This window comes from Haemaphysalis longicornis, unplaced genomic scaffold (genome assembly GCF_048455015.1).
Source record: "Haemaphysalis longicornis isolate Haplotype H1 unplaced genomic scaffold, Haemaphysalis longicornis Haplotype H1 scaffold_10, whole genome shotgun sequence".
Classification (NCBI taxonomy): Eukaryota; Metazoa; Arthropoda; class Arachnida; order Ixodida; family Ixodidae; genus Haemaphysalis; species Haemaphysalis longicornis.
Genome location: NW_027526204.1, coordinates 124,690,085 through 124,716,672, shown reverse-complemented (window position 1 = coordinate 124,716,672; position 26,588 = coordinate 124,690,085). Strand labels below are relative to the sequence as shown.

General features: G+C 50.3%; 1 protein-coding gene across 1 annotated transcript in view; it reads right to left on the bottom strand.

The window, feature by feature from the left end:
• LOC144159251 (copine-8-like) overlaps positions 1–26,588 on the bottom strand; it is a 41,372-nt gene that overhangs the window by 6,452 nt on the left and 8,332 nt on the right. Inside the window, exons 2-12 of the mRNA XM_077690628.1 lie at positions 25,092–25,188; positions 12,059–12,162; positions 11,949–11,988; positions 10,215–10,291; positions 8,944–8,975; positions 8,844–8,872; positions 5,992–6,224; positions 5,847–5,922; positions 4,777–4,830; positions 4,649–4,710; positions 1,668–2,024 (exon numbers count right to left, since the gene is read on the bottom strand). Coding sequence (XP_077546754.1) covers positions 1,668–2,024; positions 4,649–4,710; positions 4,777–4,830; positions 5,847–5,922; positions 5,992–6,224; positions 8,844–8,872; positions 8,944–8,975; positions 10,215–10,291; positions 11,949–11,988; positions 12,059–12,162; positions 25,092–25,188 — 1,161 coding nt within the window. The remainder of the gene's footprint in view (positions 1–1,667; positions 2,025–4,648; positions 4,711–4,776; positions 4,831–5,846; positions 5,923–5,991; positions 6,225–8,843; positions 8,873–8,943; positions 8,976–10,214; positions 10,292–11,948; positions 11,989–12,058; positions 12,163–25,091; positions 25,189–26,588) is intronic.

Below are 26,588 nucleotides of genomic sequence, written 5' to 3'. Positions count from 1 at the left end.
ACTAATTTTGGGTTGAACGTTAGGGTGGTACTGTGTTAGCAGATCTGCTGCGTAGGGCAGGTGTTACCACAGAAACGACCAGCACGCTTGTCTGCCTCATGCTTTCAAGATTATTCGTCCCGACCCAGTGCACTGCTCGTTCTATCGCTATCATTAGTTGGGAGCTACCGTAGAACCCCGCTCTTAGTTCCTCAGTGGTGCGTTTTCCCGGATGCTACGTTGTTTTTGTCTAGTCCCGGCGCAGCTCACATAGAGTCCAATGCATTAAAATCCTCACTGTTACGTCGTGGGTCCGAGTACGTTCCCGGACCATTCATCGCAACCTGACACTCCGAACCAGCCCGCGCGGGCAAATGTGTGGACCGTCACTTTGACGTTGGATGAGAATTGGCCGGGCTTGGCTACGGAACTGGCTGCATGAAGCCGCACGCGGGTGCGATTCGTCACCACTAGATGACCATATGTTACTCTATGCTATCACCATCGTCACTGCGCTTAGAACGGAAGTTTCATTTCGGAATGCCGAAAGTGCGTGTTGGCCATAAAAGCACCACTGCAAGAATAGCACGCGCTCTCGCCGTCATCGTGAGCTTCAAGCTTTGAGAACACCAGTGAACTTGCAACGGCGAACTTCGTCATGCCTTGATGGCGTCGCGAAAACGGGGGGCGCTTTCCCTTCAGGAAAAGCTTGGCGTACTAAGCGCAGTAGACAATCAGCCAACGCGGAAGAGAGTCGACATCGCTAGGGACCTTGCACTGCCACGCGCGGTGTTTTTCAGCGATCGCAAGATTCTCGAGTTTTTTAAGCTTCGAAAGTTGCAGAAATACATGGTTTAAATACAAAGCTACACTGTTTTCGTTGATTTTGGAAGGTTTCCTCACTGCTGCGTTTTCGTGGTTGTTACGTTCTGTTTTCCCGGTCCGGTGAAAACGCCTGAATTTGGTTCAACTGTACTTACGCAGCAATAAGACGTGCATAACGAGAGTTGTCTGAAATGGCTTCCACGGCTGTGCAAAGTATAAAATGAAGTAGGTCAAGTAGCAGAGACTTGTCAATAAAAACCGTTAGTTGTGAACTGCAGCGAAAAATCTGCTACAAATAATTCATGAATTTATCCTCTGACATGCATTGCAGGTGTGCTGCTGATCTTCCTCCGCCGTTTCTTAATATAAACCGACAGCAAAGCATCAACGATCGCTCGGTGCTTAAGAAACCACATGTGCAAAGCTGCGTATGCCTCGTACAGTCGTATGTACCACTTGGGTACCCATATTATCTAAGGAAGTGATTATCAACAGCACTTGTCATCAACAATAACGAAAAAACAGTGAACATCCCACGCTTTCGTACTGCCCTGAACCAGAATCCCATTAGAATAGCATGTCAGCGACTTTTTTACTAAGCTCGGGTGCGATAACGGACAGAAGTATAGCACGCAGAGAGCCCGTAATCATTGTAAACAGCGGTAATCAATATTCTGGGCATCCTTACAAATGAATCGGGGTAATAAAGAGCCCTCATTACGTCACCATGACTGTTGTGTAAACATATTCGCTCCTCGTCATTTTTTTTTTGCCACAGCTGGGCTACAGGCACGCATCGATAAATACACATGCTAACTAAACACTTGCTTGTTATCATTCATGCATAACGAAAACGAGCTCACTTTGCCACGTGACGGATAACTGGTGCGAACTTGGTAGGTCCGCTAAGCTGAACACGCTTGAAGGTATTCCGGTACGCCTGCAGGACACCCTCGACGCCAACGCAGTGCGGGTCCGTATCACTGCCGTTGAGAAAGAACTCGTGCGACACGCACTGCTCCGCCAGAAGCCGTGCGCCGAAGCCGAGCGCCGGGAACCTCTTGTCCGAGTCGTAGTCCTGAATCACCTCTCCCACGGCCTGGATGGCCAGCATGTATGCATTCGGCCGCACGGTGTCCATGAAGTGCAAGGACGTAGGCTTCTGGGGGTCTCCGTTCGAGGAGGTGAAGTCCACCGCAACGGTGAAGTGCATCTTCAAGCTGCCCTCCCAAGACATGAAATAATATTTCATTATCATCATCCCCACCAGTCTATCTACGCCCACTGCAGGGCCAAGGCCTCTCCCATAGATCTCCAATCATGCGGGTCCTGTGCAAACTGCGGCAAATGTATTCCCGCAAACGTCTTGATCTCATCTGCCCATCTAACTTTCTGCCGCCCCCTGCAACGCTTCCTTCTCTAGGGATCCACTCTGTTACCCTTAATGACCAGCGGTTATCTTGGCTTCGCATTACATGCCCCGCCCACACCAATTTCTTCTTCTTAATTTTTACTAATATGTCCTTAACACGGGTTTGTTCCTTGATCCACCCCGCTCTCTTCTTGCCCCTTAATGTTACACCTATCATCTTTCGTTCCATTGCTCGCTGAGTCGTCCTCAATTTAAGTTGAACACTCTTAGTGAATGGGAAAAAAGATTTGCGCGCCAGTTATTCATGAGGATCAGAAATAGATATTTTTTGCGAAGTATTTCTTTATCGCCAGAAGATTATTCTGGTAAAGCGCATACGAAATGGTTTTCCGCAGCCAGATCATAGCGAGGTGAGGCAGTAGCAAGCTACTGTCTTCATTTGCACTGACTACCATTTTTCCATTTCTTCATTCTCTGAAGTACATCGTACAACAATTAAAAGCTCTTCTGCCATGAGTCGCCGAATCCAGCACCAACCTTTCCCCAAACACTCCTTTTCATTTAAAATCTGCAGTGTAGGGTTAACAGAACCTACAAGGTTTGAATAACAGGTTCAGTGTTTCCAAGTGTGTATAATGGATAAAGTTTGGCTGATGTTTTAGAGGGGTACGTGCTGTACATTTTTCTTCCAATCAAATGCAGACAATCAGATTGGTTTAATAGCAGAGCCATGCTTGACATTATACGTTTACGGCATCAGTTACTACGGTTGCATGTTAAAGGCCAACTGCACTCAAATTTCACCTCGGCCAAATTTGTTTTTAATGCGTAGTAAGTACCCCCAAATAAGCTGAGACACAAGTGGTAGCCCCGTGAAACGCCTCGTTAATCAGTCAGAAGCGTTTAAAAAGGCTCCGCCGCAGACCACTGTGCACCTGCCGGCGGATCGCGTAAACAGCCATGACGCGCCTGTGACGTTCCAGCCGACGGTGGCTTTTTCCTCTGGCCAGCCACGCAGCGGGAGAACCGGTCGAGCTCTGCTGCCCCGTGCGCGCGTAGAGCTTGCGCGCAGACATTCTCCCGAACTGGTGACCGTCCGGCCGCTCGCTGGACGGCTGCAACGTCACTGCAATGGCCGCGCTCTCCTCGGTTTCGGTTTCAAAATCGCCGATTTTTGCTGGCCGCTTGCGGCGTCCACGTGCGTATTTCAGCTGTTGTATTTTGCATGTTGCTTTCTTTTTAAGCAGACTATACGGAAATAGGGTTTTCAAGAAGTCGAAATTTTGAGTGCAGTTGGCCTTTAAGTATTTCGATGTCTTTTATAGCTTTTAATTTTGCCTTTTGAATTTGTTAAACACTTGAAATTACTTTTTATGTAAAGAAATTCTCCTTTCATATTTCTTGCATCATACTGCAAGGAGCCAATTTGCAGTGCCTATGACGGGAAGCAGGGCAGAGCTTGACGGGCAGAGACGGGAAGGAGGGAAGCAGGGCAGAGGTTATTTAACAACGAGCATCCATGTAGTAATAAATTTATTTACATGTACCAGTTGAACCAAAACAGAAATCTGGGTGAGTTGGTTTAAAATTATGTTAGCAAAGGCACAAAAAGACACGGACGAAAGACTAAGTTATATACACAAACAGGGCTCCGTGTTTATGCGTACCTCACTCTTTCGTCCGTGCCTTGTTGCGCTTTTGTAAGCATACCGGATGAAAATCTACCGGCTCCGCGTAACGCGTGGCGAGAATTATACGCTCAAAAGCACACCTTCTTTCATTGTTTGCCCCAGCAAGCAGTAAATAGCGGCTAATCACGACAACCAGCATGAACTTCCCTATAAACTTGCTTCGTAGCTGCCGCATATGCCTTAATACGCGCACCAACTGTGGCGAGTGCTGACGCGACTCGCCGGCGGACTTTCCCGTGGAGGCCCATTTTTCTGCGGCAAAGTCAGCATACCAAAAGAACAGGGCAGGTCCGCACTTGCCTGGCCGCGCAGGTGGCCTCAAAGGACCGTTCAGCGAACACCACCTAGGAGGTGGCGTTGATTCAGCGCACGCGGTGTCTGATTCATCGTATCACTGTCTCGGTGAAGTGTTTTTGCTTGTTGGTGCTTGACTATCTCTTCGTTTTAAAACTTGTTAACCTCCTGGTCTGGCCGTTGTAGTCGACTATAAGAGCACTCGTCTTTGGGAGAGCCAGCAGTACGCTGTTTAGGTTAGGCGGGAGGACGTTACTCTGCCCGTTGGAGTTTTCGTGTTTTCGCACGCCAGTGTGCTACTTTATCGCCATTTTTTTCTATAATCTCCCGGCATAAAACAGTTTAAGTTTGACCTTTGGCTACTCATATTTAGAACGAGGACAAGCTCCCCTGTCACGCTACCCCGACGGGATGGGTCGTACTCTCACGCCTTGATCTCAACGGCCTTGTTCGTCGCGATTTGGAACGAACTCCAAAGAATGCTCACCCGCTCCTGATGTAGTCAAAAAAGCTGACCTCTTCGCGGACGGCAAAGGACACCAGTTCCACCTGCGGAGACACGTAAGCCATCAGCAGCGCTTTGACACGTCGTGGAGGGACGCCAGTAGTACTCACCACTCCAGAGTTTGCGTAGTTCTTCTTCTTGATTTTCATCTCCGGGTTGATGAGCTACACAAAAGACTTCGTGTAAGAGGAGTCTGACCAATCGGTGTATCTAGTATGCCCCTACTCACGGGTCGCGCAAGTTGAATCCAAGAACGAGTGATTGGGTATGTGTATAGTGGACAGTACAATGGGCTGTTGTGACTGTGGCAGACGCGTTGTTTGGCCCATGGGTGTCTTTACTGCTTCAGCTGCACAGCTTTTGTCATTCCAAGTGGCGGACTTTGCGAGAATCGCACGGTGTTATTCGTGTTGATTCCAGCATCATAGCCATTCCGCATCTTCGTTGCTTGTAGTCTTTTTTAAGAGTGGACGCGTACAGTCATGGACCAATGAAATGCTAACGCATGCCCCGAAAACCACTTCTATTGTCGAAAGATCTATCGGCCGCTCCGGGTGGCATCAAACCTGCTGGATAGTATGCCGCGCCGCGTAGGAAACCAGCTTGCTCGGGCATGCGGGAGTCTCGCCCTTTACACGGACCGTGGTAGCAGGGACACGGACATGTAAGCATGTAAGCGCGCCCTCTAGCAGCCGCAAACAATGGTTCAGCAATCACTCGGCTTGACATTTGTGCCTAGCGCACTGGGATGGACAACAGGACATCCAAGATAGGTTTTGACACTTCAGTCACGAACCTGCCTCTACAGAAGGAAATTTTTCATTTTCGGTGCGATGGTGTACACGCACGGACACAGAAACTTTGCTTTCGCGGCGGCGACCTCCTACAGCGGCCACTACAAGGCAGAATGATGCTCCAGAAAGCAGTTAATTGATTTATTGTAGGGTTTAACGCGCCGACGCAACGCAGGCGATGAGGCGCGCCGTAGTGGAGGGCTCCGGTTTAATTTTGACCACCTGGGGATCTTTAACGTGCGCCGAAATCTCGTACACACGGGCGTTTTTGCTTTTCGCCTCCATCAGAAAAGCAGCCGCCACGGCCGGGAATCGAACCCGTTACCTCGTGCTCAGCAGCGCAACGCCTTAGCCACTGCAGAAAGCAGTTAACAACTTTCCCTTACCTCGTACTGGTTTGCCGAGCCTGGTCCTTTGGAAAGGGCGCGGACATTGGTGCAAAACCCTCCAATCAGTTTGTGGCTGGAATAGACGCTTGCTTGTAACGTTAAGTGCTACTAAGGGGCTCAGTCTCGTAATGTGGACACTCACCTTCCACTCGAATTCCAGTCGTAGCACTCTACTTTGATGGTTCTGCCATCGTCACCACCACTGAGTTGGTCCATGTGGATTGTAAAGGGCCGCCAGGTTGGGTTAGAGGACTTCTTGACCGCTTCCGAACGATACACCGCTGAGAAGCTATTTTCTTTACTGGCGCGGTAGAAGCTTAGGAATGGATGCGACTTGTCTAGATTAGTGGCTTTCCACTGCATGTCGACCACTTTCTGCAAATTAACAATCGAGCAATTCTGACTCTCGCGTGGTGGTTAGTTGCACATATTATTGCAGTTGTTCTTTATAATTGATAACCAACCATGACAGACACATTTGCGTGCAGTTTTGCGCCTCTGACAACTACGCAGAGCTCTAAAGACAATCGTAAGAATTAGAGGTGGCCCATCGCTGCTATACGCCTCGAGTGCTGCCTCTGGGGGCGCCACTAAAATCCCCCTAGCGGCCCGTTTCGAAAGCACCTGCGGGAAATCTGGCCGCTATCTACTGTCGCCGCTGCTTTTGCGGCACGTTCACGATTGAGATTTACAGTTTGTATGCGCTGGAAACACATTTATGTGGAGCAGTCACTCTGTTCGCAAATATGGAGCATTTAAAATATTTCTAACGCGATCTCAGTAGGCTTAATTCCGTTTGTACAAGTGCCAACGTGTGTGTCAGAGGCCGGCGTCGCAAAACCGGCATATGCACGGAGCTGGTTGTAATTCCACTGTCATAAGATTTACTAACAGTGTAAACGCCAGCAGCGTTTCCTCAGATGTTCATGCTACGGCTATACACTACTGTGTAAATCGGTTTTGTGCGCTTGCATAACCTAGCGGAGCGCTGATACCTGACAGCGTGCCAGTTACGCTTGCCCATGTCATACCCCAGATATTGATCACTACCCCTGGCAAGCCAGTCTGGCATAAATTTCACGATCTATGAAATAAATACGGTGGACAATGGGAAATTATACTCAGGGATCTGCACACGACAAAACATCGTATGTCGTGAGATGAGCGCCGGCAAACATCCATTATCTGCTGCATATATCATCCACGAGCAGCACGGAAACAGGCTTATACTGTAATCCGGGTCCGCGACTCAACGCTTTTTCAAAACATACAGGTATACTCGGTTACAACGTTACAACTCAAGAACAGCACCACCTCATGTAGTGCATCACTCCGCCAAAGCGCCGGACCCGTGACGTCAGTGCGCGCGCGTTTTGAAAGGGGTTTGCTATGAATGCGTGATATCGTCTGCCTTGTCTCACGCAGTTTGTTTGTCGTCACTGAAGTCGTTTATAAGCATATTAAGTCCAAAAAATCACGGGAACGGCTCACGCCATGTTCAAAATATTCCCAGTAACGCCCTACTTGCGCCACACGGAGAAACATCCGGCTATGGTGATAAAGCACAGCGGCAACTTCCGGTGCCGTTCTTAAGTTGTCACCGAGTATAGTGTGCAGAATCTAGCTCGAACTGCAATCACAGGGCGTTATCAGACACCACACTTTCCCAACGACACCTTTGAACGCTTGTGAGCTGCCTACATTATGCTTCCAAAAACGCGACCGCCGAGTGATCAACTGTCCGTTTAAGCGGAAAAACAAAAAAAAAATTAATTGAACTCGCAGATTCTGTGTGTGGTTAGTAAAACGTTCGTTCCTTGATTTCGCTTAGCATTCGCACCCTACGATAGTTAAGCGTACTCTCCTCCATGTTCTCCGATATAACAGTGCATTTCGCATATAATTGATCTGGTTATTCCTACCTGGCTTACGTTTAGGCGAACTTCTTTCGCATTTCCGAAGCTTAAATGGGTTTTGCATTCCCGTACAAGCTATTCTGTTTGTACCCGACTTGCAGACCATTTATTTTTCCGTGTTTTCACTAACTTTACTTGGTTCTTGCTATACGGCGTGAGTGTGCACATACGTAATGACGCAGAGCCTTGGAATATACTTAACATTTTTGTGTAGCTAATATTCCCATAAAGGGTACAAGATATTGTCAGGTTTTTGATAATCACATCCACGAAACATATTTTTATACGACGTATATATTCAAGACCAAGCCGCATTTGTTGTCCACGCCGCAAAACAAAATCAACCTCTCACTGTGCCAGTATCACGTCTAAGCGAGGCGATAATAGAATTCATTTGTGCCTGACGTATTCGGAGGTGACACTGGTGATATGCTGCTGCCGTCACCGACACCCGTAAGGGCGGCGAAGTAGCCCGCAGAACCGCGTCCCCGGATAACTCTTGATGGCGTTCAAGCACTCGACCAAGACGCAGCTGTTTTTTGTACTGCCATAAACGTACTATTTGCTAAGAAACGTGGCCATAGCAAGTTTTTTTGGGCGAAAAAAGGCAAAAAGAAGCGAAAGAGAACCGAAACATTGCATGAGCCCCCTGTCAGCCACGCAGTGCCAATCCCGCAAAGGCCGCAGAGAACCGGCGGCAGGCGGCGCAGCGATCGCGAAGCTGGGAGCGTATAGAGTATTTAGTGAACGCGCTATGTTTTCGGCATGCTGAATATAAAAATTGCACAAACTTTGGTAAGCATAGCGATTGTGAAGCAGTGAGTGTCTTGTGGGTGCACGTTCTTTGTAGATCACCCAGCACGAGCTCTGAGTTTGCAAAATTTAAAGGGACAGACAACCGATTTTTGTCGATTATATATTTTCTATCCCAAATCAAAGGGCATCACTCAAAGCACCTTAACGAGAAACGGTTTTGCTGATAACGCCCTAGAACTTTTTAAATCGAAATTTTTAGATCTACGAGCTGTGTGTCACTCCCAAAAATAGTGCTGGCAACCATGACATAGCCAGGCCTTACCATTGAGTTGACCACCTCTTCAACGGTCACTGAAAGCCGAGGGAAAGAACTGTTTAGAGAACAATTCCAAAGGCACCTAACTGCTTCAAAGAAGACTTACAAAGTATTGTTCCGGAGTTTTTCTTCAGTCCACTGTTGAAAGAAAAAATAACAGCAATGATTAGCAATTATTGTAACGGTGGCTTGACTCAGTATGTTGCTTTTCTCTGTAACATGAAAGGAACTAGGAAAAAAGGAGATTTAGCTGGGCAGACTATTTTGAAGGCTCCCAACCATTTCATTCCTTACCCCATTTTGGGCACAAATAAAGTTTACCTCTTCCTCTTTCTCTGTGGGAAAAATGACGGTTAAATATTCTTATAAAAGGACTAACTCTTGGCCTTCCCCCTCTCCCCTATCCACACACAATCACGCAGTCTTCTTGAGTCCACTATTGCATAATGTGAAAATCGAACTGTCACACAACTGTTTTCTCTCACAAAGGGCATCTCTATTTTCGCAGCATCTCTTTCTCGGATAAGGAAACAAATCATGCACGTCCATCCTCTCCTTAAAAAAATTTAAATACTCTCCTTTAATCCAAGTAGTTATTATTTTACGGTTATTCGTTCTAGACTCCCCCGGTAACGCTAATCTGTTTGTGTCAAACAGCTCTCCTCCCAATCACTATACCTCCTTCTTCATCTTGTGGAAACGTCGCAGTAGCTGCTGCACACGTCATTACAAAATTAGCGGGTATACAGTACCGGGTGCGTTAGCTTAGTACAATGATTTTAAAATTAAGAAATAAAGCGCAGATACGAAGGTACACCTTTGCCACCTAAAGACACTGCTCTTGTTCACTACATCTTCATCATTGTTCCCCACATCTGCATCAACACCGGCTGTCATTCACGTTTTCTGCATTCTGCCACGTCTAAGCCTATCGGGAAACCTATATACACCACGCTCAATTAGCCGATGGTGTTTATTAGCATACCTTGCGTACATGTTATAGTTGCTGATGTGTCAAGCTTATCCTCACCAATGCCATACCGAAGCCGAAAAGGGCCCAAGAGTCACCACCAATTTTCGACCCTTCTCTCTGACAATTGAACTGTGCAAGTTAAGTGAACGCCGAATCATCGCCAGACCGCAATATTATCAGGAATACACAAGCCCGTGTTCCACCCGATCCAAACATACATTCGTCCTATATAAGACTGTGTTTAGCTCCTCAAACTGTGCATAAACAGATCCACCAGATGTACATCTATGTGCTTTGTAGGTGTGTGCCAATGAGTGTTGTGGTAAACATAATGTGCGTACACATAAATCAAGCAACCAGATTTCCGCCTAGCTCAACGCCACAAGAACATGAAAGGCACTTACGTCAGTTGATACTTGGTCTGCTTACCCGGACTGGCAGCAAGCTCTCCCAGCGTGCAGGTCGCTTGTCCAAGGAATGCCTGCAGCGCACAAAGCAGATATATTTGGCCATGCTCTTTGACCTCAGCTTTTAATCGTTCTAGTGTAGGGATCACGATAGTGTGACCGAAAATTCGACGCACCTCGGTGCTCAGCGCCAAACTCCAGACGGTTCGTCCAGACGGTTTCGTGAGGATCCCTTATATTGAATCCGTGCACATAAGCGTGCCATTCCGCCGAAAACTCCTTTTCTTCATGGCCGCAACCCACGCATTCACGGAAGCCACGACTGGCGTGAACCACAATAGAACTGACCCTCGCTAGCCGGCATACCTCAGACGCCCGACCAATTGATGTGGCCGAATATACCGTATTTGCACGATTTTTACGGGCACCTGTTTTTTCCTTGTAACTTTCAAATTCGCGTGCGTACTGTAATCGGGCCCAAAGCCAGTCTCGCCTTCAAAGCGGCCAGCAGCTCGTTCATGTTGTTGATTCTCGATCGCGGGAAAGGGCGCGTGCATGGTCGCTTGGAAGAAGATGAGAAAGAAGTGCGCGGGGTTGGGCTCGCGCTCGTGCTTAATCGGAAGAAATAAAAGTGGAATGTGTTCCGAACGGTAGCGCGGCGTCGGGTCTTCTCGAGTTAATATTTCTGGTGCCGAAACCCGGGAGAAGACCGGCATCGTGTCCTGACCGATGGACAAGCTCCACCTTCAGCGAGGCGCTCTCCGTGGAGCCGTCACGAGGCTGCTCAAGGCAGCCACCGAGCTCTACGAAAGCCCCTCGCCGTCTCCGCATGACCTTCAAGAGGCCATAGACCAGCTGGCAAGTAATGAACGCTCACTTAAAGAACTTGATGACAAGATCGGGAAAGCACTCGAAGGCGATGAGTTCGACCAGGATATTGCCGACGTGATAGATTACCAAGAAAACATATGCCATGCGATCAGTCGGCTGCGCTCGGCCTTGAATGAGCTTCGGGCGCCCGGAATGAGAGCTCCCGGCGGAGGAACTGCAGGGGAACCGCAACCAGTTCAACCACAGAGAGCATGGTGCTCGAAGGCGTTCGCCCTGCAGCCCATCCGAACCCGCCGTCGCACGTCGGCTCTCGTCGATTGACATCGCGGGTTGTCCTGCCGACGCTGCAAGTCCCCCACTTTTCTGGCGAGCCACGCGAATGGCAGGGCTTTTGGGACCATTTTAAGGCGACCATTCATAGCCACCCGGACCTACCCGACATAGCAAAATTTAAGTATTTAAGGTCTTACCTTACCGGAGACACAAAATGCGACATTCTCTTCTTGTCCCTTAACGTTACACCTATCATGTGCCGTTCCATTGCTCGTTGAGTCGCCCTAAATTAAACACGCACAGTTAAACACTCAGGATCAGTTAAACACACACGAATGTTGCCGTTGGTTAAATAGAGGAGGAATTTTGTCTGTCGGGGGTGGTGTGGATGGTATGCCAAAGGTATACAACTCATTCCATCCTAATTAGCAGCTGTGATGTGACTCCCTGCTGTTTAGAGAGCTAGTTCTGTACGAAATGTGGAGTCGAAGCGGTAAAGAAAGGATGAAGTGTAGCTGGCGGGGATGCCGCACGGTACAAACCGATACTAGACACTATGAAAGCGCCAAGTTTGTCGCTGCTCTGGTCATGACTATGACGCCGCGTAGTAGCCTTCGGTTCACTCACGTGCTTACGAAGGTCGGGGCTCTTGCTGTCAACATCGTACCTGCACAGCAAAGAGAGGGAAATCTTTCGATCACTGAATTGCCGAGAGGAGGGAAAGCGTAGGCATTTACAATTTGAACATGAGCTGCTTGCGCTCCTCAAAGCGGTATTCCACCGAGAACTTGGTCACGAAGTCCGGGTTCAGGCAGTCTTGAATCGTCTCCGTGCGCGCAACCTGTAATGAGAGTCAATGGGCAAACACACGCGATCAATACGAGCACGTTCATGTTGAAATTCTCTCATTCTTTCATTTCTTTCCATTAGCTGCCATTGGTGAGAGCAGAAGTGTATGTGTAGCCATAGCTCTGGCCGCGGCCACTGCAAGCTGGTGGAATAAAAAATTGGTCACCATGCCGCCCTGCGGAAGTGGATGTCCAGCAAAGCTGTTTTAAACCACTACAAATGGGGATAGAGGAAGGTATGAAATGTTCCTTGTCGTCTCAACGGGCTTGTCGCTTGCGCTCGGCTAGTGTCATGGTACAGAGTATGGGCACTCTTTTCTCGGAGGGCGCTGCGGTCGCCGGCGAGTGCGGACGCACCTCACGTCGGCTCCCGGTATTATACCAATTAGCGCAGCGTTAATCAACGATACCACAGTTTTCTTGTTACCAGTGCATACGGTATCACCCACGGACTCGAGTGATACCACTCTCGACCAAGTGGTACGTGTATTTTCGATTTTACGAACGATTTCTTCTGCGCTCGACGTGGCTGCCGAGCTAAGCCTAACCTAGGCCTAGCTCGAGTACGACCCCGGCCGCGCCGGCCCCGGCCGCTAGGCCTAACGCCCGGTCTACTCACGGCGCGTTCGGAAGCCATGGCAACTGCAATGGATACAAGTGCGATACCCAGCAACGATGCGACTACGGCACCACAGCTGCAACTCGACCGCGACACCGGCCGAACGATCGTCGCAGTGCACGGCGACGAGCTCTCGCCGACCGACACCGCCGGGTGGACGACACCAGGGAAACACGTGCAACAGCGGGCGACCCGGCCAGCCACCGGTGAGTCCACTACTGATACGACTAGAACCACGACCCGAGCCAGCTTCGCTAAGCGTGTTACCGCGACGCTAACAAAGGCAGCCCGCATGCCGTCAACGCTACCGCGGGATGAGATCAAGATTGTTATGCGACCACGTGGCGGCCTCCACACCGGCCGTATAGAGGCTCCTGTATTAATGTCGGCCATCATGGTGGCCACGGGGATACCAAAGGCTGAGGCAATGGAGGACACTGTTTGCACGAACGTGGCACAGAACATTATTGTTGTAAGCACCCCGAGCGAGCAACGCGCCGGAAGGTACTCTCAGATTCGCATGCTGCGTATCGGCGGCCAAGCGCACGAAGTGCACGTATACCGAGCAGCCCCGGACGGCACAGTAAAGGGCGTCATCAGAAATATCTCTGTGGAGGATACGCCCGCAGACCTTACTGCTAATATTGTGAACCCCTGTAACCCGCTCGCAATAGAGGCCCACCGAATTGGGAATTCAACCACCGTTATCGTCCTCTTTGCGGGACAAAAAGTCCCCAACACTGTTAAATACGGTTCGGTCCTCACCAAATGCAGCCTCTACAGGCAACACTACGAAATATGCCGACAATGCGGCAAAGTGGGCCACCGAACCGATGTGTGCCCGCAACCAAACGTCCGGGTGTGCTTTGCGTGTGGTAAAGCAAATCCCGGGGCAGACCACGAAACTGAGTGTACACCTCATTGCAAGCTCTGTGGAGGACCCCACCCGACCGGCTCCCCGGGGTGCTCGAATCGCTACAAGACGCCGTACGTAGTCAAGCGACGACAGTGGGAACACAAAGTCACATCACAGAAGCAGGAACGCAAACTGCCACGTATGGACGCAGCGAGCTTCCCGTCATTACGCCAGCCACGTGGCGAACGGGGACGCAGCCGCTCGAGACAGCGCGGCAGAAGCGGCAGCCGGCAGCGCTCCGCCAGCAGACGCCGCAGCGCTAGCAGCAGCAGGCGCCAAGGTCAAGCGTCACGCTCACGGGAGCGCGTGGCATGGACAGACGTCGTCAGAACACCTGCGTCCGTGCCCGCGCCCAAGGCTGCACCAAAGCCCGCTCCCCAGCCAGCACCGATGCTACCACCGGCCGTCCACGCAGAAATGTCAGCGCTCCGCGCTGAAAATGCTCAGCTACGACAGCAGCTCGCCGCCATCAATGAGAAACTCACGCAGCTTCTGGCTGAACGGCAGCCTCCACCGCCACAACCGCCGACGCCCACCATCCCGTTATCTACAGAGAATGTCGACCCAGAGAACGACGACAATAGCCCTCAAAACCCCCGGTCCCCGGAACCTACACCTGAACCTCAACCCAAACGCCGAGCAACCGAAAGCCTCCGCCTTCGTCGCATCACAGACCGTCTGGACAGGATCGAGGATCACAGCAACAGACGCCTCGCCGCTCTCGAGCACAACGTACGAACAATCCAAGAGACCCTGTCACAAATACAAGCCTTCCTCCACCATCACTTCGCCCCAGAGAACGGTCCTCACAACATGCCTCCCCTGCAAGCAACATGGCCAGGACCCCCACAGTAACCTCCGACCTATTAGTGTGGCACTGGAACGCCAACGGCTACCACAACAAGAAAGCGGTCCTTCAACAACACGTACAGTGCTCCGTCCGAGCTCCGGACATCATACTGATACAAGAGACACACAGCGAAAACACTCCGACTCTCCCCGGCTATCGAGCACATGCCAGCCCTCCGAGTGCGCGAGACTGCGGCAAAGGAGCCGGCCGAGGAGTATGTACCTTTGTTCGGAAAGGTATTACGTTCACGACACATGACATCGTTGGCCGCAGCACCATAGAGCACTGCACCACCGAAGTGATCGTCGGAAGGAAAAGCAAAGAGAGCATTCTTCTCGTCAACATCTACAGCAACCCGGCGCACCGCCAGCAAAAGTTTCGTGCCCTCCTGCACAAGGCCCTCCGCCTAGCGCCCGAGGACACGATCCTGCTGTGCGGTGACTTCAATGCCCCCCACGAAGACTGGGGCTACCTCAAAACAACGGTAAAGGGGCGAGACCTCATTGACGACGCTACCGATGCAGGTTTCCATTTGCTCACCGATCCAACGACCCCCACCCGCATAGGCACGTCCGTTACGCGGGACACCACCCCGGACCTAACCTTCGTCCGCACGTCCAAAGAACAGCGCGGGGTGCGTTGGCGTAACACGGGGCAAAATCTGGGCAGTGATCACTACATTATTGAGGTACTCCTGCCCATATCCAAACCTACCGCCACCGAGCCCCAACGCCGGCATAGACTCACCAACTGGGAACTATTCCGACGGACCCTGGCACAATCGGCATCGGTGATCACGGATATAGACGAATGGACGGACAACATCGTTCGTACGGTCACCAATACAACAACCGAAATTGACACGGACGAGACCGTCACGCAGGTTGACAATCGCCTCGCACACATGCTCGAGGCTCGGCAATCCATCCTACAGCGCTGGAAGACGCGGCGCACCAATCGCCGCCTGCGCAAAAAGGTGGCAGAACTCAACCGAGCCATAGAGTGCTACAGCCGCCAACTCTGCGCACAGCAGTGGCACGCCGTATGCAACGAGGCAGACGGCCAAATGCATAAGGGCAGAACTTGGAACTTACTTCGCCACCTACTCGATGAAACCAAGACAAAGGGTTTCCAACGCCACAATCTGGCGCAGACACTGCACGCGGCGATACGAACGCTAGGCGAAGACGAAACGGGCCGGAGAATCAACGCCCGCTACCTTCCCAGCACCCCCAAGGAACAGCATGACGACTACAAGGGAGCAGACAATCTGCTGTTAGACCGCGACATCGAAGAATGGGAGGTCCGAGCAGTGCTGCAAACCCTTAACTGTAAATCTGCAGCAGGCCCAGACCGCATCACCAACAAAGCCCTACGAAATCTCAACGACGGCGCCATCACGGCCCTCACTCAATACTTCAACGTGTGCTGGCGAGCGGGCCGGCTGCCCAAGCAATGGAAAACAGCAAAGACGGTGCTCATCCCCAAACCGGGCAAACCACCTAGCATAGAGAACCTCCGACCGATATCTCTCACGTCATGCGTCGGCAAGGTTCTCGAACACGTCCTCTTGAAACGATGGCAACGCTACCTCGAAACTGAGGAGCTATACCCTAACACCATACTAGGCTTCCGAGAGCGCCTGAGTACCCAAGACACCATGATCCTGTTGCAACACGAAATACTCGACGTGACCACCCCCACCCGCGACAACAGGGCGGTGCTCGGTCTCGATCTGCAGAGCGCATTTGACAAGGTACGGCACTCTGCCATCCTGGCGCAAGTATCGCGACTGAACATGGGCAGGCGATCATTCGCATACATCCACGACTTCCTCTCGGAACGCACCGCCACGATACACGTGGGTGACCTCGAACTACCGCAGAAATCGCTAGGCAGCACCGGAACGCCCCAGGGCTCGGTAATCTCCCCGCTGCTTTTCAATATCGTAATGATCGGCGTGGCCAACCGGCTAGCGGAGATACCCCAGGTTCGCCATACCATATACGCGGACGACATCACACTGTGGGTTCCCGGAGGCTGCGACGGCCACATCGAAACGACCCTACAGCACGCGGTAGACACTATCGAACAACACCTCGAAGGCTCCGGCCTCGTCTGCTCCCCCCAAAAGTCAGAGCTACTAGTGATACCCCCACCGGGCACACCTCGCCACCGCATAACCACCGCAGCAATCACCGTGCGCACGAGAGACGGCACCGTCATCCCGCGAGTGCAGTCCCTCCGAGTTCTCGGCATGATACTTGAGAGCAATCGCTGCAACGGCACTACAGTCAACCGCCTCACCACCAAGCTCACGACAGCCACCCGCCTCATCAGGCGAGTGACCACACGGCACCACGGCATGAAGGAGGCCAGCCTCCTCCGACTGATACAGTCATTCGCCATCAGCCACGTTGCATACGTGGCAGCATATCACCACTGGAAAACGCCAGAACGAGCCAAAATCGACGCCGCGATACGGAAGACGTACAAGGCGGCCCTCGGGCTCCTCGACAGCACAAGCACGGCGCGGCTCCTCGAGCTGGGCATCCACAACACCCTCGACGAGATCGCCGAGGCCCACCGCACGGCCCAGCTCGAGCGGCTCTCAACCACGCGCACCGGTCGCTCCATACTCGACCGGCTAGGCTACGCATCCAGAGCAGTCTCAACCTCTAGTACACGCCCGCTGCCAGACGCCGTCACGCGCAGACTGCGGGTTAATCCCATACCAAAGAACATGCATCCCGAGTACAACCGCGACCGACGAGTCGCCCGAGCCAAGGCCCTCACGGAGCTCTACGCCCGCGACACCGGTGCCCTTTACGTTGACGTCGCCGAGTACCCCGACCGACCCGGCACGTACGCAGCGGTGGCAGTCAGGGCTACCACCGGTGACATCTATAGCGCCTGCAGTCTCCGCGTCCCGGTCGCGCGTCATGCCGAGGAGACGGCCATTGCCCTGGCCCTGACGGACCCTCAGTGCACCACAGTGCTAAGTGATTCGCGCTCCGCGATACTCAGTTATGCGCGAAACAGTGTGTGTGAAAGTGCAGTGAAAGTGCGAAGCAACACCACGACCCCATCAGTGTCCGCCACGTCCCTTCGATGGTTCCCGGCGCACATGGACTCGCTCGGCTCCAGCAACGGCCACGCCAATCGCAACGAGACGGCAGATGCCGCCGCGCGCGAACTCACCAACCGCGCGGCGACCCCTCTCGCCTCTCGTTCGGCTAGGCAGCCGGCCATCAACCACGAACCCCTCACGACCTATACCGAGGTCCTCCAATGGTACCGGCTCAGCCGACGAACTATGCCACCACCTCATCCTCGGCTCACAAGGGCCGAGGCCGTGCTCTACAGACAGCTACAGACAAACTCTGTGATCACACCCGTGTTGGCGCAATACGTGTGTCCGGGTGCCTACGACAGCGTGCAGTGCTGTGTGTGCGCGAGAGCAAACGCGACTCTGGCCCACATATTGTGGGATTGTGAACGCAACCCAGACGAGGCGGCCGCCCCGACGCGGCTGCCGGACAGTTTCACGAGTGCCATGATTTCGTCCGAATACACGACCCAACTCCAGGCCGTCCAGCAGCTCGAGGCAGCTCTCGCACGGCAGAGACTCGGGGAGGCGGCGAGGCCGAGGGATCCACCCCCTCACTGCCCGTCAGCCGAGCCAGTCGACGCCTGCGGCGCACACCACGAGGACGTCCAGGCCGCGTCACGATAGGGTGCCTCTCTAGGAGGCGATCCTCTCGTTCTGCAGGCTAGCCAATAAAGTTGTCTCTCTCTCTCTCTCTTTTCTCCCATTGTTCCGTGTCGTTTTCATTGGTCACTTCTCATCACGTGACATTTGTTCACACAGCGACGGCTCATCCATGGCGCCGCCATTTTGTTTATCCGTTTTAGTCGCTCAACTCGGGTAGGCTTAGCTTAGCAACTCGGGTAGGCTTAGCAACTCGGTAGGTAGGCTTAGCAACTCGTAGGTAGGCTTAGCAACTCGGGTAGGCTTAGCGGGTAGGCTTAGCGTGCGAGTGACGTCGTTCCGAACGCGAATCAAAGATAAAGCGTGTAACAGCATTTCGGCAGCAGAAGTGTGTCCAAAGGTGCCGTTCTGCTGCATCTTCGGTAGCGTCATTACAAACGACCCGGTCGAAGTTAGCGGCGAGGCCGTAAATTCGGCGATCTCGCAACACTGATGAACGTCAAAATGACCGCCGTTGCTGACTTGCGTGCTTCAGTGGCGGTATTCTAATGTCTTATCTACTGACACCACGCTCGGCTTTTCTGGCGGCAAATGCTGGGCCTGACGCATGCACTCGGTGTCTTGGGCAGGAACTGCTCAATTTAGCGACACTAGTCCTGCCTAGCATGCAAAGATAATATGCAAACATAATCTTTGCTAAGAACAGATGGTGGGAAAGACCCATTGTTCACGGACGCCTTATCATCCATAATGTGGTTTCGATGCTTGTTTTGTGACTTCCTTAAACGAATTCTGAGCGCTATGCTGTATGTCTGGTTAGCCTAACGCATGCGCTCGGTGTCTTAGGCCTTGGCGATTTGGTGTTTTGGCCCATGGAGGTCGTTTTTGCCCACGGCGATGAAACTTTTTTTTGGGTAGAGGTATACGGCTTTGCTGTAAAATGACTCAATGAAGTGTGGGTACGAGCTAGTTGGTATTCCGAGATAACGCTTGCAAGCGCCAAATTATTTAGATGAAGGACGTAACGGTCAGACGCATGCGCTAAAACAACACACATATAGGCAACAGCACTAGCAAAGAAAAAAAAAACTGAGCAAAGTAGATTCGCAGCGTACAGGCGCACTCTTCTTCCTCATCCCCTATGTCATGGACGCACCCAGGCAGGCCAACTATTTCGCAGACAAGAAGAAGACTTTATTTTTCAGCAGACGTTGTTACAATCCCTGCTGAAGGGGCAGGAGCTAAAGGCATTGAGTGCCTGACGAGGGCTCCTGACCCTCTGGAGTCCACAACAGAGGAGTTCACAGTAGAGGACATGTTCAAATCAAATATGCGTGCTTAGCAATAAGATCCAGCAATACAGAGAAAAAAAATAAGTAAATCGTGAAAAATACAAAAAATCGTACATTTACTATAATGAGAATCACAAGTTCTACAATATACATTGAACTTTTTTCTTCAGTACCTGTTGCCAGCAGATACAATACAACACGAAATGTTTCCTTACTGAGTGTTCCTCATGTCTATGAAAAAATCACGTCTTCACACAGTACAGTTTAAATTCTTTAGAGTGAGACACGCCTAGTGATTGTCATATCTCACTTTCTTCTCTATAAACATCACCTTGGTTTCAGTCTTAAATACGGTTGCACTGGTGCTAAAATTTAAATTATCCGCTAGGATGTTCAAGACATGTGGTACTTGATAAGTGGCCGATTGTTTGCCGTAATTAGTCCTAGTTTTAGGTGTACGTCTTATTGGACGCCGTACACAGTAATGACGGTTTTCTGCGTCACCATCTACATATAACTTGTTTTTGTGTACCATCTGCAGGAGTCTAAAGTAATACAGCTGGTCAGCTCTAAGTATTGAGTGTTTTGAAAACAAAGGTGAAGTTGGCAGGTCTTGGAATTTCCCTTGAAAATTTTCGAAACACCGTAATATCTTTTTTTGCAGGACAACAAGCTTATTGTAATTATTTCGTGAGGTTGTTCCCCACACCAAGATTCCGTACGTTAGTTTTGAATAGAATAGAGAATAATACATGTTTCTTTTTAGCCATAGCGGTACTAAGTCAGATATTTTATAAAGGCATCCAACTGTTCGTGCCAGAGCAGCAACTAAATTATTTACGTGTACTGACCAGTTTAACTGTTCTTGGAACCAAACACCAAGGAACTTTTGCTCATGTACCCGTGCAATAAGATGACCTTCGTATTTGAGATTGATATCTTCGTTTAAGGGCTTATTGATTGGGCGGAAAATTATATAGGTTGTCTTTGTGGCATTTAATCGCAGCTTGTTTTGTTGTAACCAGTTTGAAAGATGCACCAGATATTCGTTTACAATAGATTCCAGGAATGTTAAGCTGTTTGATGAGAAAAAAATATTCGTGTCATCTGCATACATAATAATATCAGAAGAACCTGGTATTTTAACAATATCATTTATGTACACAAGAAATAATAACGGGCCAAGTAAGGATCCTTGTGGGACACCTTGTTTCAATTTCATTTCGGCAGATAATATGTCATTGATGCCGACTATTTGATATCGATCATGCAAGTAGTTTTCCAGAATTTGTAATGCGATCCCACGAATTCCACAGCTAGATAATTTTTTTAACAGCAAATCAAAATGTATTGAATCAAATGCCTTTTGAATATCTAAGAAAAGACCGAGTGTGTATTTTCTGTTTTCCATATTTACGATTATCTTTTCCTTGATATATGCCAGAGCTTGCTCAGTTGACCTATGCTTTTGGAAGCCGTATTGGTTGGTTGCTATTATTTGGTGCTTGTCAAAAAAAGAAGTGAGTCGCTCATGGATTACGCCTTCGAATATTTTAGATAGAGTTGGAAGCACCGATATAGGACGATAGTTCGACAGGTTGTTACGGTCACCACCTTTGAATATAGCAGTGACTTTGGCCAGTTTTAAATGTCTGGGAAAAATGCCTGTGGTCAAGGTGAGGTTAATAATGAAGGATAAAACTTCGCATATTAATGGTGATATCAGTTTTAACTCTGCGGGCCCTATTTCATCTATGCCAGATGCTACATTGGTTTTAAGCTTGCAGATTAAATTTGCAACCTCAACTGCGTCTGTTGGTCGCACAAAGATGGACTCAGGCACACGGGGGCCCTCTGTTAACGCGTTGTCTGCGCTAATGCTAGTTCTTTCGTACGTGCCCGCATTTATAAAGTGGGCGTTGAAAGCATCGGCTAATCTCTTTCCTGCAAGAGCTTCATCGTTTACTGTTAATTCTTGGATACATTCACTACTTGTACTTTTGCCAGTCAGAGCATTCACTACCTTCCAGATTTTGCGTTGGTTATCGTAGATCCTTTCAAATGTCTTTTGGTAATAATCTTTCTTGGCCTTTTTCAGGTCCGACGTGAGCGTATTTCTGTATTTTTTGTACTTCAGAAATGCTGCAGGTTCTCGTGAACGTACAAAGTCATGAAATAACTTGTTTTTAGATTTAATTCTCTCGTGAAGACTAGTGGTTATCCATGGCTTTCGGCAATTTTTAATGGTCCGGTGGGAGAGCCTCTGCAAAGGGAAAGCTGCAGTGTAGCTTGTACGCAAGAACCCGAGAAACTTATCATATGCATCATCAGGATCGGATTGGTTATAAATGCAGCTCCAGTCATGCGCTTCTACTAATCTATAAAAGTGTTCCTGGGCCTCGGCATTCTTTTTGCGTCCAAGGCGGGTCCGAGTTCGGACTTTACTTTGATTAGGTGCTGATGGAAGAACACAGAACACCGGAAGGTGGTCACTTAACTCATACGAAATTATTCCGCTTGTAACGCTATCCGAGCTTATATTTGTTGCACAAATATCAAGGAGAGTGGCACTTAGATTGGAGAGCCTAGTAGGCAAAGTTATATGATTTGTAAACCCATAAGCTGATAGAACTGTCTGAAATTCTTGGCTGTACGGGCCAACGGACTTCATATCGATATTTATGTCGCCAATAATCATGTAGGGAGCATTGCAGAAAGTGACCGATGCTAGCGTTTTGTCTAAAAACTGTAAGATAAGGATGTCATGCTGACGCAATCTTCGCCCTCGCGATGCATTTGAGCTGCATCCACAATCTCCGGTGTGCGCTAACCGGGGTCACGGAACGCAACCGTGCATCCTTCAAGCAGAGGCAAACACTTGCAATCATGGCAACGACTGTCGAAGTTACCATCTGTGTCCTTCTCCCCTCGATTGGCATGTTCACGAAGTCGTTGATTACAGCACCGTCCCATTATCCCACTGTGAGCCCTATGGCACGACAGGGGCAGCTTATAGTCGATTGCCTCAGTGCATTCCACTTACTGGTTTTCCTAATTAACGCTCTTGTTCTTTCCTCTTGCAGACAAGTATCAGCGCATAGCTTGCCCAGTTTTTCGGGTGCATACATGACCACTTTAACACCGACCCTTCCACCAATCTTTTTAAGACTGTGTAAAATGCCGTGCAAATTGGTGACTACCGCTACCTTCTTACGTTGGTGGGTCGCCTGATTATCTACGTCGTCCTGTCCGATGTGGGCCTTTCTTTGCTTTATGCAAATTACGCCGACCTCCCCCACGATCCCGTTTGCGGGGTAATCCACCGACGTAGGGAGATACACTTGCAATTACAAACTGGTGTCCATGAGGTGCTGACATTTTTCTTTTATGCACTGTTAAGACAGCTGCTGGCAATGGCTCTTTTCAACGGTTTTGTGTGAATGGACCTGAACGGTAGTAGCGACTTCCAGGCTACGCAAGGCTCAGGGCTCAGGTCTGGAAACTCCACTGCTGAGGGACTTGACTTACCCTGGTATTCTGAATCCTTCCTCCACCCGAACCTCCAGTGGAGGAGGTCCTTGAAATCGATTTCCGTAAGCATTGGGGAATCCTTCCCTTCAGCCGAGAGGAGGGAGCAATGGGAGCGGAGGAGAGACTCAGAATACGACCCGTACCCCCGTATTCTGAGTCCCTCCTCCACTCGAGTGTCTACTCCAACAACGGAGGAGCCGCTCGGCGATTGGGAGGAGCCACTCCAAGGTGTCGTGTGTGCTACCTTGAAACAGACCTCCAGTACTATTTTCAAGATGGCCGCCTACGCCCCTCTCGGTTCAAACCGGCTGTGCTCGCTCGCCTCTTTCCCGGAGTTCGCGGAGCATGTATGCCGCATTGACGAGGCATTTAATGAAGGCTTAGAGCATTTCCGCACCGTGAATTTGCCATGTCAGCGCATAACGAACGGGCTGAATACGCTTGAGCACTTCAGCAAGGGCGAATTCGTGTCGCGGTGCCGGTTTACCTAATTGATCACTGCTGGAGCTGCCGAGGTGGCTACCCTTCAACCCAAACGCCAGCAACCGCGGCCACCCACTTCTCGCTGCGTTGTGGCTGCTGGTTACGTTGCGATGTTACGGCGCCGGGACATTTCACGTTGTGATGGGTGCCTTCGCCAACGTTTCGCCGCCGACGAGCCGCGTCGTCAGGCGTTGGTTGGAACTCGTAATTAGAAGCGTCGTAATGTTTTCTGCGACAGCGGGTGAGCTCCGAGATATCTGTGCGGACTTGCCTTTATCCTCGCAATGACAAGGTTGTCGCTGTCATGTACCGCAAGTTGTGACACACTAACCTATAACACGGCTACCGTAATCTGGTTACAGTGCGTGTGAAGCAGACGATCGCTGTCGCGAAGCGAGCGAGCGTATCGTCTGCTCCAAAGCGCAGCTTTCTTTTTTCCTTTTTCTTCGCGTCGCCTGCGCTGCGAGGCTCCACCCCCTCCAAGTGCCCTTCGCTTCGTGCTCGTCTGCTACCTCGCGCTCGCGTGCTGTCGAACGTAAACATTTCTACCGGGTTTACCGTAGTGCCACCTAAATTACCTTCTAGAATGGAATAGTGCCATCTAGAATAGAAATTTGCAGTAACCTCGCCTCCAGATGCCTTTCGCTCCCCCTCAGAAACTGCCATCTCGAGGGTGGCTCGAAATGCTCGGAGGATCGACCTTACCACGTTTATAAAATACGTTGAGACCTCGAGTGCAGGTGTTGCCCTATCCTCCACTCGACTGAGTGGAGGAAACACATGGAGTGGAGGAGCGATTCAGAATACGGGGGTTAGAGTGTAACCTCCAAGGCCATAAGACGCTGTTTGAATATCGCTAACGTCCACGCCACATTCAGGGGAAAAACCTCTTCGCCACTTGCAAGCAAAACCAAAAAATTGTCCAGGCTATGCACTCATTCCTGCCCAATTACGAGGGAACAGAAAAAGTGCGGTGTTAGTCGCCAAAATCAGTACGTGGACTGCACTGAGGGAATCGAATATAAGCTGCCCCTGTCGTGCCATAGTGCTTTGCTCAGAAGGGTTGCTGCATTAATCAAGGCCTTCGTGAACATGCCAGTCAAGGGAAGGACACATGTGGGAACTCGGCCAGTCATTGCCACGACCGCAAGTGCTGGCCTATGTTTCAAGAATGCACGGTTGCGTTCCATATCAACGATCAGTGCACACAAGAGATTGTGAAGCCAGCTCAAATACGTTGCGAGGATGAGGATTGAGTCACCGTGACTTCCATCTTCGACCGCGAAAGAGCTGGCCCTTGTGGGTGCGCGCATAACAGGGCATGAGGAACGAGTGCGCCCTTGTACACTGCGAATCTACTTTGCTTAGTTTTCATTGTGTTAGTGTTGTTGCCTAAATGTGTATCGTTTTAGTGCATGCCTGTGTCCTTAGCGTCTTTCGTCTAACTATTTAGACGCTTTAAAGTGTTATCGAAAAATAACATAAGTTTCTCCAGAATGTAGCCTCATGTCTTGCATACCTCTTTCCACTCGTCGCTGTCGCTGGTGTTGCAATCACTCTCGAACAGGACGCACATGGGGTCGGATTTGGAGAAGACGTCCGCATTTTTTAGTTGCCTGTGAAAGAACGGCTATTAGGTCATTTTAAAAGGGCATGCACACACCGATATTTATATATATATATATATATATATATATATATATATATATATATATATATATATATATATATATATATATATATATATTTATATATATATATATATATATATATATATATATATATATATATATATATATATATATATATATATATATATATATATATATATATATATATATATATGTAAGCTATGACTAAGGCAGACATTAGCAGCCGTATGTGGACATTCCCCTCAGATACTATGTGCCACCAGCCTCGCTCGCCGCGCACATCGTCGTTCACGTTATCATCATCGGCATGTTCGGGAATCTCTGCGCTCGACCTGAGCTCGCTAGCCTGTCGCTCTCTGCGGGATTAGTTTAATAAACCGGTGCCCGACGACTCCTGGCCTGTGCCTCACAAGTGGTGGAGGTAAAGCGGTCTGATCCTTCGTACCTCGACCCCCCGACTTACCCCTGGAGCTCCGTTCAGGTCGTCGCTTACCACAAGAGGCCATGCCGATGACATCTGAACTAGCCAGCGCGGCGGGTTCTGCCGTTCCACCGTGCTTCGTAACCAGCCGCGAGCGGGACCCTCCCTTCTTCACTGGGCTTCCCGGCGATGACGTCGAGGATTGGCTGGATGAATACAACCGAATCAGCTCCTTCAATCGGTGGGACGATGCCTTCAAGCTCCGTAACGTCTCCCTTTCCCTCAGAAAAGTAGCGAGGACGTGGTTCTACAACCACGAGCGCGACTTCACTGACTGGCAGCGATTTACTTCCGAGCTGCGTCTATTCTTCGGCACGTTGTCTACGCGTACGGAAGCCGCCAGAAAGAAATTGGATGAGCGCATACAAAGACCTGGTGAGTCGTACACATCCTACATTGAGGACGTTCTCGCATTATGCCACCGTGCCAACAAAGATATGACGGAGGACAGCCGAGTGCGCCATGTCCTGAAAGGAATTTCTCCCTTCGCATTTAACGCGCTGGTCGCACAGAACCCCAGTAGCGTTAACCAAGTCATAACGATGTGTCAGCGCCTCGACGACCTGCAGTCCCTCCGTGTGCAGCCAACACAGTTGGACTCCCGCGCTTCCATCGACGAAGCGGACTTGCGCTCCATGATAAGATCAATTATCCGCGAGGAACTGGGAGTGCAGACACCGCTCGGTTTTTCAGAATCACGACGCGAGACATCTCCTCCGGATCTGCGCGAGGTGATCAAACAAGAGTTGGCCTACCTTATGCCGGCCTCCCCATCAGCAACAGATATTCATCCCGGCTCAACTCAAGCCGCATTGGCTTCGCTGCCTTATGCTTCCAATGCCCCGATTTCGACACCTCTTTCCGACTCGGTATGTTCGCCTTT